Source organism: Andrographis paniculata, unplaced genomic scaffold (genome assembly GCF_009805555.1).
Source record: "Andrographis paniculata isolate CXL003 unplaced genomic scaffold, ASM980555v1 Contig65END, whole genome shotgun sequence".
NCBI classification, from domain to species: Eukaryota; Viridiplantae; Streptophyta; class Magnoliopsida; order Lamiales; family Acanthaceae; genus Andrographis; species Andrographis paniculata.
In genome coordinates, this window is record NW_026137601.1 from 2,865,924 (window position 1) to 2,879,889 (window position 13,966).

Below are 13,966 nucleotides of genomic sequence, written 5' to 3' on the forward strand. Positions count from 1 at the left end.
ATTAGTAATGAAATAAATTTAATAGACGGACTAAAAAAAAAAATAAATTTGGTGGACGAAAAATATATTTAATAACGATTTTAAAAAATAAAAATAAAAATCACTTAATGCACAAACCCATTGGGTGGGTTTGTTCCCAGCGATTGGGAGCTGGAATTGAAATTATATAAAATACAATTTTAATTTATATAATTATTTGATATAATATATGTATATATATATTAATTTAATATTTTAAATATTAGATTAAATTTTTAATAATAGTGAATAGTATAAACAAATTTCACCTATGTGTCTATTTGCGTTAGTGGGGTTTTAGTTTCACACCTAAAAAACCACATCAAATGGTTTATTCATTTAATTTTTCATGATTTTATTTTTTCAACATTATTTTTTAATTACAATTTGTTAAAAAAAATAATAATAATAAAAAAAATATTTTACACAAAAGTTAAAAAGTCAAAATATTCATTATAAAAAAAAATTTAAAAATTATTACAAAAAATCAGATATTTAATTTAAAATAATATATCATATTTTTAATATAATTCTCTGTATCACACACACTAAAGATTATGTTTATTTAGTTTTTTTTTTTCTAAAAAAAGTGCATCAACTATTCATATTGTGTTCTTTTAATATTTAAAATATTTATAATTAATTATTAAGAATGGTAAAAGTATTACAATATATGTTTGTATTGGTTTCTTAAATATTTTTTTAAAAATATATATTATTTATAAAAAAAAAAAAATTATATGTAATTTTATTAAAAATTGGATCAATAAAAATGATAAAAATTAAAAGTAAACCCACTGTTATTTTTATTATAAAAATAATTTATAAACAATTATTTAATCTAATTATTTAAAACCCCAAAGACTATAGAGAATAGAGCTAGAGCTGGATGGTACATGCATGCATCTTCTATAAAATATTTACTAATATTATTTCTATTTCCAATAGTTGACCTAAAATATATTCCTCCCTAAAATCACCACACGCATTCGTCACTTATAAATATTTTTGTATATTTATTTTGTTCAAAATATTTTGATTATTTTTTATTTTTAATATGAGGCCTTCACAGCCTTTTTTTTTTTTTTTAATATGACGTGAGAATCCACACTATCCGAGAATGCGCACTGAATAAACTCTCGGTCGAGCTTAATATCCTACAAACCAAATTTGACATGAAAGTCACACTAAGGGAATCATGTGTGACAGACAACCTAGAGGCTCTTTACAACTCTTTTATTTACACAAGACTAGGTTTATTTATTTATTTATTTTTACCTATCTACAATTTATAATAACATATCAAACAAAATGTGAGGATAAAATATTAAAAATGTAATTAAATTTAAATTTTTAAATTTTCAATAAAAGATATAATAATATATTTTCTACATGAGTGACATAGATATGGTGAGTAATAACATAATAGTGAGTTGAATAGATATTAAATTGAAAAATACAATACAATTAAAAATAAAAACTAATAAAAATGACAAAATTATAAATTTATATAATATAATTGATTATATAAATAATATATTATTAATTTTTATCTTTACTAATTTAAGCGTATTTGAAATGAGGCGGAATCGGGATAGATTTTTTATCAAAAATTTAAGTTCGAAATTTACAGTAGCATGTGCACAATTGTGTAGATATCATTGCAAAACAATTATTTGATAATTTTAATAATTATAATTTAAAAAATATATACAATATATATATCATTTTGTATAAAATAAATTCTTTATAATACAAATAAATAAAAATAAAAATATGAAAAATACTCATATGCATAGATATAATATAGATTCGACCTAAAATCATTACATTATAAATTTTAAAATTTTAAATTTAATACATATTTTTATTATTTATTACTCGTCTAATCAATATATATAAAAAAAGAAAACCACATAAATTCAAACTCATTTTAGAGTTCAAATCAAATCAAAACTCCAACTCAAATTTTCTTAAACCACCCTAAATAAACACCCTCTAAATATAAATATATATTTATTTTTACTATTTTTGTCTATCACACTTCAAAATATATATATTTTTTATTTTTAAAAAATAATTATATATTAATACAAAAACATCATTTAACTTTTACTTAAATTACAAACATATAATTATATTATATACGTAAAATAAAAAATAAAAAATATAAAAAACTATTATTTGATTAGACCGTTGATTTGGGACAAAAGAATATTAAAAATTAATTTTATATTAAGAAAAAGTATTATATTTGAAATCTTACGCCCCAAGCAAACACCCCCAACTGAACACCCATACTTGAAGTTTATTTATTTATTTTTATAATTCCACCCCTCAAAAGTCCACCAATTATTTGATAAATAAAAACAAATAAAAAGCCACCTCGCCGGCTCATTTCATGGATTCAACGGCAAGCAATGACGTATTGTCTTACCTATCATCCCTCATCAATAATGTTAAAATATATTTACGGCATTTCTAACCTATAACTCCATTAATGGCGCTGACTCGGATATACTTTAGTAAGAGCATTTCCAATAACGTTGTATTTACGATATTTCAATGTCATTTCTGCCGCCACGCTGCTCCAATCCAGCGCCATTTTAAGCTCCAATCTTGGAGTCTGCAAAACGCCATTTATTTTATTTTATTTTTCTAAATTTTGAAATTATAAATTTAATTTTTATTTTTTAAAATTTTTTAAAATTTTAAATAAAAAGTTGTTTAAAATAATAAGAAAAATTGAATATTTGAAGAATAACAGTGAAAAATGGAGTTATGATGAAGTAAAATTACTGTAGCAACTGCATATTTGTAGTTAAAACTGGATAAATGGAGATGATGGATTGTAGATGACATAATATATTATATTATGTTTATAGTAGTTATGATTCTTACTTTATTAGATAGTTTGTATATAGTTATAAATATGTACAAAAGCATCATGACAGAATCCACGCCAACGGAACTTCAATTCCATTAATGGAGTAGCTCCACACAACACGGCACAGCAGAATCAATACGATACATTACACTATAATGGATCAGTTCATCGGCAGAGAAGAGATAGAGTCGTTCCGAATCGAAGTCTCCGAGCTCCGTCGAAGCTTCCGGTCATCCTTCCACCGCCGCACCGATTCCGCCGTGAGCTCCGTCAATCTCGACGACGAGACGGCGGCGCAATGGGCGGCGATCGATAGGCTGCCAACATTTGAACGGCTGAGATCTTCTCTGTTTGATCAAACCAGAGTCGATGAAGACGAACCTAAGGAGAAAAAGGTTGTCGATGTTACCAAACTCAACGCCTCCGAGAAGCATATGTTCATCGACAAGCTCATCAAGCACATCGAGCACGACAACCTCAAACTCCTACACAAAACGAGGAGAAGAATCGATAAGTAAGGAGAGGCTCTTAATCCAATTTTGTCCATTCTTACTATTTTCAGTCGTCGTGTATTTATAGGTGCAATTTATGTCGATGTAGAGTTGGAGTTGAGCTGCCGACTATAGAGGTTAGGTATTCGAATCTGCGCGTGGAAGCCGAGTGCGAGGTCGTTTACGGGAAGCCTCTCCCGACACTTTGGAACTCTCTTAAAAGCTTGATTTCGGTGAGTGATGCTTAGTTTGTTAGTTTGTTAAATGCACATTACGTATTAGTAGAACTGTAAACGAGCCGAACAGAGTTAAGCTTGTCATGGTTGAGATTGACTCGTTTAGAATTTTTTTTTTTATTCGTGTTCGACTCAACTTGGCTTGTTAAGAGAATTTTATTTTATTTATTTAAATTTTTAAAAAAATTAATTCAACTAATAATAATTATAATTTTTATTAATAAATTAAAATATAAAATTTATAAATATATATATACTTATTAATTATAAACTTATTAATTTAAACTTTCTAATAAATACTGTCGAACGCCCGTGAACAAGTTAGAGCTCGTTCGTGAATAGGACGAGCTATAATTTATGTTCGTGTTCGGCTCGTTTAGCTTAACAAACGGGCTCTTAGCGAGCTCAAATGAGCCGAACCAAGTCAAGTTCGTGAACTGTTCGTTTGTTTTACAAGTCTACGTAGTAGTATGTGATATATGGACTATTGTTAGGTATTGTCGTTCATGTGATCTTTTTGAACTCTTTAAAAAATTTGATTTTAGCGTGCGATTCTTAGTTTGTTAAATGCAAATTACTTAGTATGTACTGTATGAACTACTATTATGTGTTGTCTTGCATCTGACATTTGGAACTCTAAAAAGCTCGATTTTGGTGAGTGATGTCGGATGTCTTGTCTGGACTACTGTCATGTATTTTCGTTTCATGTGCTCATATATCTTGTGCTGTTGATTTATATTTTTATGTGCTGCCAAAATATATTATATATATATGTTGTTAGCAATGTACTGATTAATTATAATTAACAGCGGTCAATGTATATGTTATCCATTTCAGCTATTATTTTGAGACACATTTGGTTTCCTATTCAATCCTTGTTTGATTCAATAAGTTTTAGTTCTTGCTTTGTTTATGCATTTCAATCTTTTTTCGATAGAATATCACGAGATTGCCGGGCTTGCCGCGAAAGGAGGCTCACATTGGCATCATTAATGATGTGAGCGGTGTCATCAAGCCGGGAAGGTAAAAAAAAAAAGGCTAAAAAGTTCGAATTGGCATATGTATTTTTATGAAAAATCATTTCATAATATGCAATTTTTCTTACCACGTAGCGTGTATGATTCACAGAATCACTCTACTTCTCGGTCCCCCGGGGTGTGGGAAGACTACATTGTTGAAAGCTTTATCCGGGAATTTAGACAAATCATTGAAGGCGAGGTCTTCATTTGTTCATAAGTTTTCACATGTTGTTTCAAGTCACATTTCAGTTTTGGAGCTGTATTCCTACACTGCAACAGGTTACCGGAGAGATTTCATACAACGGATATTCACTCGACGAATTTGTGCCGCAGAAAACTTCAGCTTACATTAGCCAATATGATCTGCACATCCCTGAAATGACTGTCCGAGAAACGTTAGATTTTTCTTCTCGTTGTCAGGGCATTGGCAGCAGAGCAGGTATGTAAGAAATTCACAAAAAAGTCGAGTTTTCTACTTCAAAAATGTTTTTTTAGTCGTAGAATGATGTTCTCTTCATCCCTCGAAGAAATTATGACTGAGGTCACCAGGAGGGAGAAAGATGCCAAAATTGTTCCTGACCCTGATATAGATACTTACATGAAGGTAGTTAAGTGCAAATTTGATTGAATTTCGGCGAAGATTTGCTTGTGGTCGTAATAGCTTCTCGTTTGTTCAGGCGATTTCTGTCGAGGGACAAAAAACCACACTTCAGACAGACTACATATTGAAAGTATTTCAAATTCATTACGCTTCAAACTATTATGTCTATTACAAATTTCATGTAGTAGAGCACCTTGTGCTGACAGTTCATACTTACGTATTTCAGATTCTTGGACTTGATGTATGCGCCGACACGATGTTTGGAGATGAGATGAGAAGAGGAATATCGGGTGGTCAGAAGAAGAGATTGACAACAGGTAATCTTTACATAAATGTTTTTTTTTTCCGATGCTGATTTTCCAAATCATTAATAGACGTACGCCAAATAGTTTTAACTAACACAACATATGCGCTGTTAGTTGAAACTATTTTCTAACCGTTCTATTTATAAGGTGCGCCGTATGAATATATTTTATGCGATGAAACAAATAGTAGCATGTGTTGTCAGTATTGTGCTGAATTTTAACTGCAGTAAGTTTTTCAACATAAGCGAGGATGAGTAAGTCCATATCGATAAAAAAATGCAGGTGAGATGATCGTTGGGCCAACAAAAGCTTTATTCATGGATGAAATCTCGAACGGTCTTGACAGCTCGACTACGTATCAAATCACTTGCTTCTTGCAGCAACTAGCACACATCACGGATTCTACAATACTTGTTTCACTTCTCCAGCCTGCACCGGAGACCTTCGATCTCTTTGATGAAATCATTCTTATGGGAGAGGGAAAAATCGTCTATCATGGACCTCGAAGTGATGTTTTAGAGTTTTTCCGGATCTGTGGATTTAGGTGTCCCGAAAGAAAAGGAGTAGCTGATTTTCTCCAAGAGGCAAGTACATTACTTATATATTTCGTCGATAGTTAATCTTTTATGATTAAATAGCTGATTGGTTTTCAGGTGATTTCAAGAAAAGATCAAGAACAATATTGGCACAACCCCGGGGCTTCATACAGCTACGTGTCGGTTGACATGTTTACGCGCAAATATAAAGAGTTTAAGCATGGAAAGAAGCTCAATGAAGATCTTTCTACGCCATTTGATAAGTCGACGGGACATAAGAATGCGATCAGCTTCAGCGTGTATTCCCTTTCGAAATGGACTCTTTTTCGAGCCTGTATGTCGCGCGAAATCCTTCTCATGAAAAGGAATTCATTTGTCTACATATTCAAAGCTACTCAGGTCAGCGGAACTCATCCTTTTTCTTTTTTTGGCAAATCATCGATGATCTCAACTTGGTTTCGCCATTTCTGAAAATCCAATTCCTCTGCAGATTGTCATCATTGCAGCTGTGACGATGACCGTCTTCCTAAGAACACAAATGGGAGTTGATCTTGTCCATGCCAATAACTACTTAGGTGCTATCTTTTATTCCCTCATCATTCTTATCATCGATGGGATGCCGGAGCTCTCCATGACAGTTGCTCGCCTCCCGGTTTTCTACAAACAGAGGGACTTGTACTTTTATCCTGCTTGGGCATATGCAATTCCAGCTGCCATTTTGAAGATCCCTTTGTCATTATTAGAAGCTGTAGTATGGACTGTTCTTACCTATTACACCATCGGGTTTACGCCTGAGGCCGGAAGGTTAGTAGATCACTAATCAAACACTCATTACCATGCAAGAAACTTCATATCCTGTGATAATTAACATCGTGGCGTGGCCTTTTTTTTCAGATTTTTTCGACAAATGATGCTGATGTTTGCTGCACACATGGCCTCAATGTCGATGTTTCGCTTTCTAGCATCTGTTTTCCGGACTATTGTTGCAGCTACAACTGCCGGTAGTTTGGCTATATTGTTCCTTATGTTATTCAGCGGCTTCTTAATCCCAAAGCGTACGTATACTTTATTGATATGTCTCACTTTGCGCCGTTGCATTCTTTTTTTCTTGCGCATTCGACGTTCTTTGAAGATGTACTTAAGAACTGAGTTGTGTTGCAGCATCCATGCCTGTGTGGCTAAAATGGGCCTTTTGGGTTTCGCCATTTTCGTACGGGGAGATAGGACTTTCAATCAATGAATTCCTTGCTCCGAGATGGCAAAAGGTGTTTAAACTTGACATTTCTTCCGCGATCTTAGCTCTGTTTAGATAGAAATTTTTGAAAAAAAAAAATTATGAATAGTAAAAATTAGTATTTGATAAACAAAAGTATCTACGTAAACAGAGCTTATAAGTTTTTCTTGCTGACTCTTAACTTCTTTTCTAAAGGATTTTATCGGGAATACGACAATAGGACATCAAACACTTGAAAGCCGGGGGCTAAATTACACGGCGAACTATTTTTGGATATCATTCGGAGCACTACTTGGCTTTGTGATTGTCTTCAACATTGGGTTTACATTGGCTTTAACGTTCTTGAAGCGTAAGAGCATCGATCACTATAATGTTGTGTAGTAGTCGACATAGTAGTTTAACAATCGATGTTTTGATTATCGAACACCATTTTTGAATTGCAACAGCTGCTGGTTCCCGCGCCATCATTTCGTCCGAGCAATTGTCTAATCAACAAGGAAGTAAAGACTCAGAAAACAATGCTAATGCAAAAGAACCTCCTAGCAAAACATCTCATACAGGTTCACAATTTGACTTCAATTTACTTAGAAAAGTTATATGATCTTCAATGTTGATGTGCTTTTTATCTGCTGCAGATCGAATGGTTTTGCCATTTGAACCTCTAAGTATTGTGTTCCAAGATGTACAGTACTTCATCGACACTCCCATGGTAAAACTTTCAAACTTATTCATTCATATTTTCATAGTTATACTTCAGAATTGTCGGGAATATCCTATAAGACTGGTGGAAAATGGTAGAAAATACGCTTTCTTTATACACGATATGTGATTTAAAAAATCGTATGTTAGATAAAAACAAAATAATACTGAAAATTTAGGTGAAAAGTTGTTAATATGTATTTCATGCTGTTTATTTTTTCGAAAATGTGATTTGAAATTTGAATCCAAAAATATATCTTTTTGTTGAAGACACATAATTAATTTTATATTTTCAAAAGATACAATCATTCAATATGTATTTGCCAAATTAAATTTAAATAAGTTTAAATCTAAGAAGATTTTATGTAGGAATTTATTTAATATAGTTCCTAATTTGAAAACTATAAATTTCAAATTGTAAACTGTTTTTTTTAGACCCTTAACTGGACCCTTATCAGTTGCACGTCGCAAACTAGTCCCAAGATTTTCGCTGTTTTAATCCTCCGGCGCCGGAGATGCCTGCGTGGCTCGCCGGAGGTGACGTGTCCGTCAAGTGTCGCTGACCTGGCGGATACGTGAATTTTTTAATTTTTTTTAATTTTTTAATTTTTTTTAAAACTTATTTTTATTTTTTTTAATTTTTTTAAAATTTTTCTAATTAAAAAAAGTTAAAAAAATAAAAAAAATAAAAAAAAAATCCACGTGTCCGCCAGGTGTCGACGGGACACCTGGCGGACACGTTACCTCTGACGCCGGAGGACTAAAACAACGAAAGTTTTTCACTTATAGGACTAGTTTGCGACAGACTTCACCTACGGAACGAAAATGATAAAGGGGTCCAGTTACGGAAAAAAACAGTTTACGCTTCAATTTAATAAGGTAGTTTGAAAATTACAAAAATTTTCCCAAACTGTTAAATTTAAAGAATCATTTCCATAATCAAGAAAGTGTGATGTAACTATAATTGTTTTGACAGTCATAAGTGTTCGTTTGCCGGTTTGGATTTGAATTTGAATTTGAATTTAAATAGTTAAAAATTTAAATTAAAATAGTGGTACGATCTGATATAAATAAACGTTGAATTTAATATTTTGAACACAAAATTAATTTTAGTATAATATAAAAATAAAAAAGATGTATTTGATTTGATATTTTTGGAAAAAAAAAATTAGTGAATAATAGAAATTTGGCGAAATTTGTTTAAAATGAACACACCCAAACAAAGTCTCATTGTTTGAAATTGATTTGAAATGAGGTGTTAATTCGAATTTTTGTTTAAATAATATTTTGATGTGATATTTTGTGAAAATAGTAAGTATATTTTTATTAAAAATGATGTGAAATGAATTGGGTTGATTTTGATGTGAAAAGATAAAAAAAACTAATTACTTTAATTTATTATTTCTAATTTCATTCAATGTTGTATGGGGCTTAGATATTTCTCATCTTCGAATGATTAAATAACAACAAGAACAACTGCTTTACTTTGTTCCTTAATTTCTCCTCAGGCAATGAAAGAGCATGGCTTCTCTCAGAAAAGGTTTCAGCTTCTATACGACATCAATGGCGCTTTCAGACCCGGTGTCCTTACAGCGCTAATGGGCGTAAGCGGAGCTGGAAAAACAACTCTTCTCGATGTTCTTTCTGGTCGAAAAACGAGTGGCATTGTCCAAGGAGAAATCAAAATCGGAGGCTATCCTAAAGTTCAAACTACGTTCGCTCGAATTTCAGGCTACTGCGAGCAAACCGACATTCATTCGCCTCAAATTACCGTGGAGGAATCTCTTATATTTTCTGCATGGCTTCGTCTAGATCCAAACATCGATAAAAAGACAAAATATGTATGGTTAACATTTGTACTCCAAGGATTCCATCACAAAGAATTCTTTAAAATCTTTGCTTGTCTTGCAGGAATTCGTCCGAGAAGTTCTTGAAACCATCGAACTTGATGGCATAAAAGATGCCTTGGTAGGCTTGCCTGGCGTCGATGGCCTGTCAACCGAGCAACGAAAAAGACTTACAATAGCTGTGGAGCTCGTTGCCAACCCCTCCATCATTTTTATGGATGAGCCGACGACTGGACTAGATGCTCGAGCAGCAGCAATTGTCATGCGCGCAGTAAAGAATGTTGCGACTACCGGTAGAACAATTGTTTGCACCATTCACCAGCCTAGCATCGACATTTTTGAAGCATTCGACGAGGTAGTCAATCGCCGAGGCGTTTTATTTGTACTTATCTTTAATTTGATTTGTTGCTAATAAATCGTTGGTACCTGCAGCTGCTACTCTTGAAAACCGGAGGTCGAATGATCTACTGCGGACCCTTAGGTCGATGCTCGTCTGAAGTGATAAAATATTTCGAGGCAAGTCTTCTCCATCAATTTAATTTTTTACTCATTCGATCCGAATCTTGATTATCGTTGCCTATGTATTACTCGACAGGGTATCCCCGGCGTGCCAAAAATTAGAGACAATTACAATCCGGCGACTTGGATGTTAGAGGTCACATCCGCATCCTCAGAAGCCGAGCTTGCGATAGACTTCGCCGAGATATACAAAAACTCTACTTTGCTCGAGTGCGTCGACAATTTATATCTTTCTTATATAACTACAAAATCGAACATCGCCTAGTATAACATTTCATTTTCTTTTTTCTGAAGGACTAACAAAGAACTCATCCGAAAACTAAGCATTGCGCCGCCTGGTTCGAAGGACTTAAATTTTGCGACCCTTTACGCGCAAAGCGGCTGGGGACAGTTCAAAAGCTGCCTGTGGAAGCAACATTGGTCGTATTGGCGAAGCCCCTCGTACAACTTGATGCGCTCGATTCATATGCTAATCGCAGCTTTTCTTTACGGCTTTTTATTTTGGGATCAAGGCAAGAAAATGTAAGTACTTTTTGTCGCGACGACAAACCTTAAGCTTCGATCATTAGTTTCTATTAACAAAGCTCTGTTTTTGCTAGACATAATCAGCAGAGCCTATTCACTCTGCTTGGCTCGATGTACAGCTCGACTCTCTTCTGCGGCATAAACAACTCCTCGTCGGTTCTGCCATACGTCAGTAAAGAACGAATGGTTCTTTATAGAGAAAGGTTCGCCGGAATGTATGCGTCGTGGGCTTATTCCATCGCGCAGGTAAGTGTTGTTACTGTTGGATTGGTTTTGATGCGCAAAAAAATTCATCGACTGTATTACAACAACAGGTGATCATCGAGATCCCGTACCTGTTTGCACAAGCCTTAGCGTTCACGGTGATCACCTATCCGATGATCGGATACTACTGGTCGGCGTACAAGGTGTTTTGGTACTTCTACACTATGTTCTGCACACTCTTGTCCTTCACTTACCTCGGGATGATGCTGGTGTCGATCACCCCAAACTTCCCGGTCGCGGCAGTTTCTCAGTCGACCTTCTACACGATGTTCAACTTGTTTTCGGGATTCTTGATTCCCCGTCCTGTAAGTGCTACTACTATTATTACGTATTCACTTCTAGACTCTTAAATGATCATATCACCTAAAAACTTAAATTTTTAAAAATTATATCAAATGACTACATCATCTAAAAATTGAAGGTTTTTTGAAAAAAACATTATGTTAAATAATCTATTTTGCCTGAAAACTTACTAATAGTAAAATGTATGGTTAAGATCAGCTGATGGTCCGGTCAAGTCAGCATAGTGCTGATTTGACCAGATGAGCATATGTTTTAAGAGTGATCAACAATATTTTTACATATCTCAATATATTTGTAATACAATATATTCCCTCGGTCCGCCTCTAATAGTTACATTTACCTTTTGAATCATTGTACTTAAAATTAAAAATATCCTTATATTTGTATAATTTTTTTTTACAAATGTCCTTATATTAGTATAATAAGACATTAATAGAAGTATTTTTGTAATTTTTTTTTAATTTGTACTACGTTTTGACATAATAATTAATATTCAAAGATCAACACGCAAAAAGTAAATGAGATCTTTAGAGCCGAATGTAGATAGTATATTATATTATAGCTCAGCATATGTCATCTTATAACACAACATATGCTGAGATATATATAAAAATATATTGCTCACCCCTATAGATTCGATCAAATTAGCATAGGATGAACCGACAAAATGTATCATTGATTATATATTGAACGTCATACCCCTCACGTGGAATATAAATTTACATCACTTTTAGCTGAGAATGGTCTTTTAGCATAGTATCAGAGCAGAAGGTCCCGTGTTTAAGTTCCATCGTCCTTCTAAGACGGTCATTTAACATATAAACTAACAATCATCATCGTATTGCAGCAAATTCCTCGGTGGTGGATATGGTTCTATTATTTGGTACCGACTTCGTGGTCGTTAAACGGGATGCTGACCTCTCAGTACGGCGACATCGACACGGCGATCACGGTGTTCGGAGAGACGAAGTCGGTGGAAGCATTCTTGAGAGACTACTTTGGGTATCGGCATGATCGGCTGCCTCTTGTTGGTGTGATGATGATTTTGTATCCCATTGTTTTTGCTTCACTATTTGCATATTGCATTGGAAAGTTGAACTTCCAAAAGAGGTAAAAGATCAGTTTTTAGGTTTTTCACAAGCATCATGTAATTTACATAAAGTAACCTTTGTTTCGGTTGTGTTCGAATAGGATAATGTTTTTTTTTAGAATTTATTATATATTTATCAAGTTTTTAATGTATAAAAGATTTTAAGCAGCGGCTTCAGCACCACGATGACGGTCAGACAGCACACTGTATGCATTCATATAATACAAATACAATACATAAATTAACATAAATACAACAAATAAACTAACAACACGTGCTATAGTCTTACGTAACACAAATAATAGTTGATTACAACACACCTTATATTGTTGTATAACACACTTATAACACTTGTAATTATGAACCAACATCACATGTCTTTATTATACATAAAAAAATTTTAAAATTTAGTACTACAATAATTGCATTTTATATACATTTTATATTTATTTAATATATAATGTGTATTTACTAAATGAGATTAGAGTGTATCATATTATTTTATCGGACTTAATTTTATTTTTACTTTAATGTATTAAAACCCTATATAATTAAAAGTTCATTACAATTATATTAATTTATAGAGTTATTAATACAATCTAACCCTTAGTATTATTTAATCTTTCTTATTAAATTATCTAAATTACTCTTTCTCTTTCAACATTAGAAGCATTTTGTATAAATATAATAACAATATTTTTATTTAATATATTTTATTTCATTTGAAAAATGTAATTTATTTTTATTTTTTGTATAAAATTTTTTTAATTAATAATATAGAAGTAATAAGAATGATACAAAATATGTTACTAAAATATAATTTATAATTTTGATGAAAAAAATTAAATATATTTAATAAATAATTAAAAAAATATATCAAATTATATATATTATGTCATGACAATATTACAATGTAATTTTAATATTGTTATATATTATATTGCTATAATTAGAAAGGAACATATATAATAAATTATTTTTATACTATTATTAAAGATATTTTGGGTAAAAAAATAATAATCATACTATATAATCAAATAAAATAAATATAATATAATTTTATCTAATATTTAATCACACAAAGTAAACGTTGTTATATTAATTAATTCATTGATTATGTAATCTATTAAAATAATCTAAATATTATAATACAATCTTTCACGTAAACGCACTCATTATATATTTAGCCTAATTTTCAATAAGTTATTTTAAATTCATTAATTAATTCAAATTCTTGTTTATTTGGTAATTTTTTTTTAAAAAAAATATTAAACATAATACTATATCAACAAAATAATGAAGTATATTTTTATAAAAAAAAACCTAAAAATCTATCTATTTATTTTTCTACATTATATTAATTTAATTTATATAATATATTCTATTTAATAA

The 13,966-nt window shown here is 31.9% G+C and overlaps 1 protein-coding gene across 1 annotated transcript; it reads left to right on the forward strand.

Annotated features, from left to right (window-relative positions):
• Positions 1 to 2,973: 2,973 nt before the first annotated feature.
• Positions 2,974 to 12,742, forward strand: LOC127262228 (pleiotropic drug resistance protein 3-like). The gene is made up of 24 exons (XM_051290819.1): positions 2,974 to 3,419; positions 3,506 to 3,629; positions 4,570 to 4,655; positions 4,761 to 4,845; positions 4,931 to 5,090; positions 5,179 to 5,255; positions 5,329 to 5,382; positions 5,479 to 5,569; positions 5,840 to 6,141; positions 6,211 to 6,492; positions 6,584 to 6,897; positions 6,988 to 7,148; positions 7,255 to 7,358; positions 7,523 to 7,676; positions 7,774 to 7,887; positions 7,963 to 8,036; positions 9,535 to 9,867; positions 9,938 to 10,228; positions 10,306 to 10,389; positions 10,469 to 10,602; positions 10,687 to 10,914; positions 10,992 to 11,163; positions 11,232 to 11,486; positions 12,332 to 12,742. The coding sequence occupies exons 1-24, from the start codon at positions 3,061 to 3,063 to the stop codon at positions 12,596 to 12,598; spliced, it is 4,305 nt and encodes a 1,434-aa protein (XP_051146776.1). The 5' UTR covers positions 2,974 to 3,060; the 3' UTR covers positions 12,599 to 12,742.
• Positions 12,743 to 13,966: the final 1,224 nt, after the last annotated feature.

Bases quoted from the DNA above. Each gene is read 5' to 3' on its own strand.
- LOC127262228 (XM_051290819.1), top strand. From the start codon at position 3,061: ATGGATCAGTTCATCGGCAGAGAAGAGATAGAGTCGTTCCGAATCGAA. The intron at 10,603-10,686 runs GTGCGTCGACAA...TTTTTTCTGAAG, and splicing joins AAAAACTCTACTTTGCTCGA to GACTAACAAAGAACTCATCC. The intron at 11,164-11,231 runs GTAAGTGTTGTT...TTACAACAACAG, and splicing joins GGGCTTATTCCATCGCGCAG to GTGATCATCGAGATCCCGTA.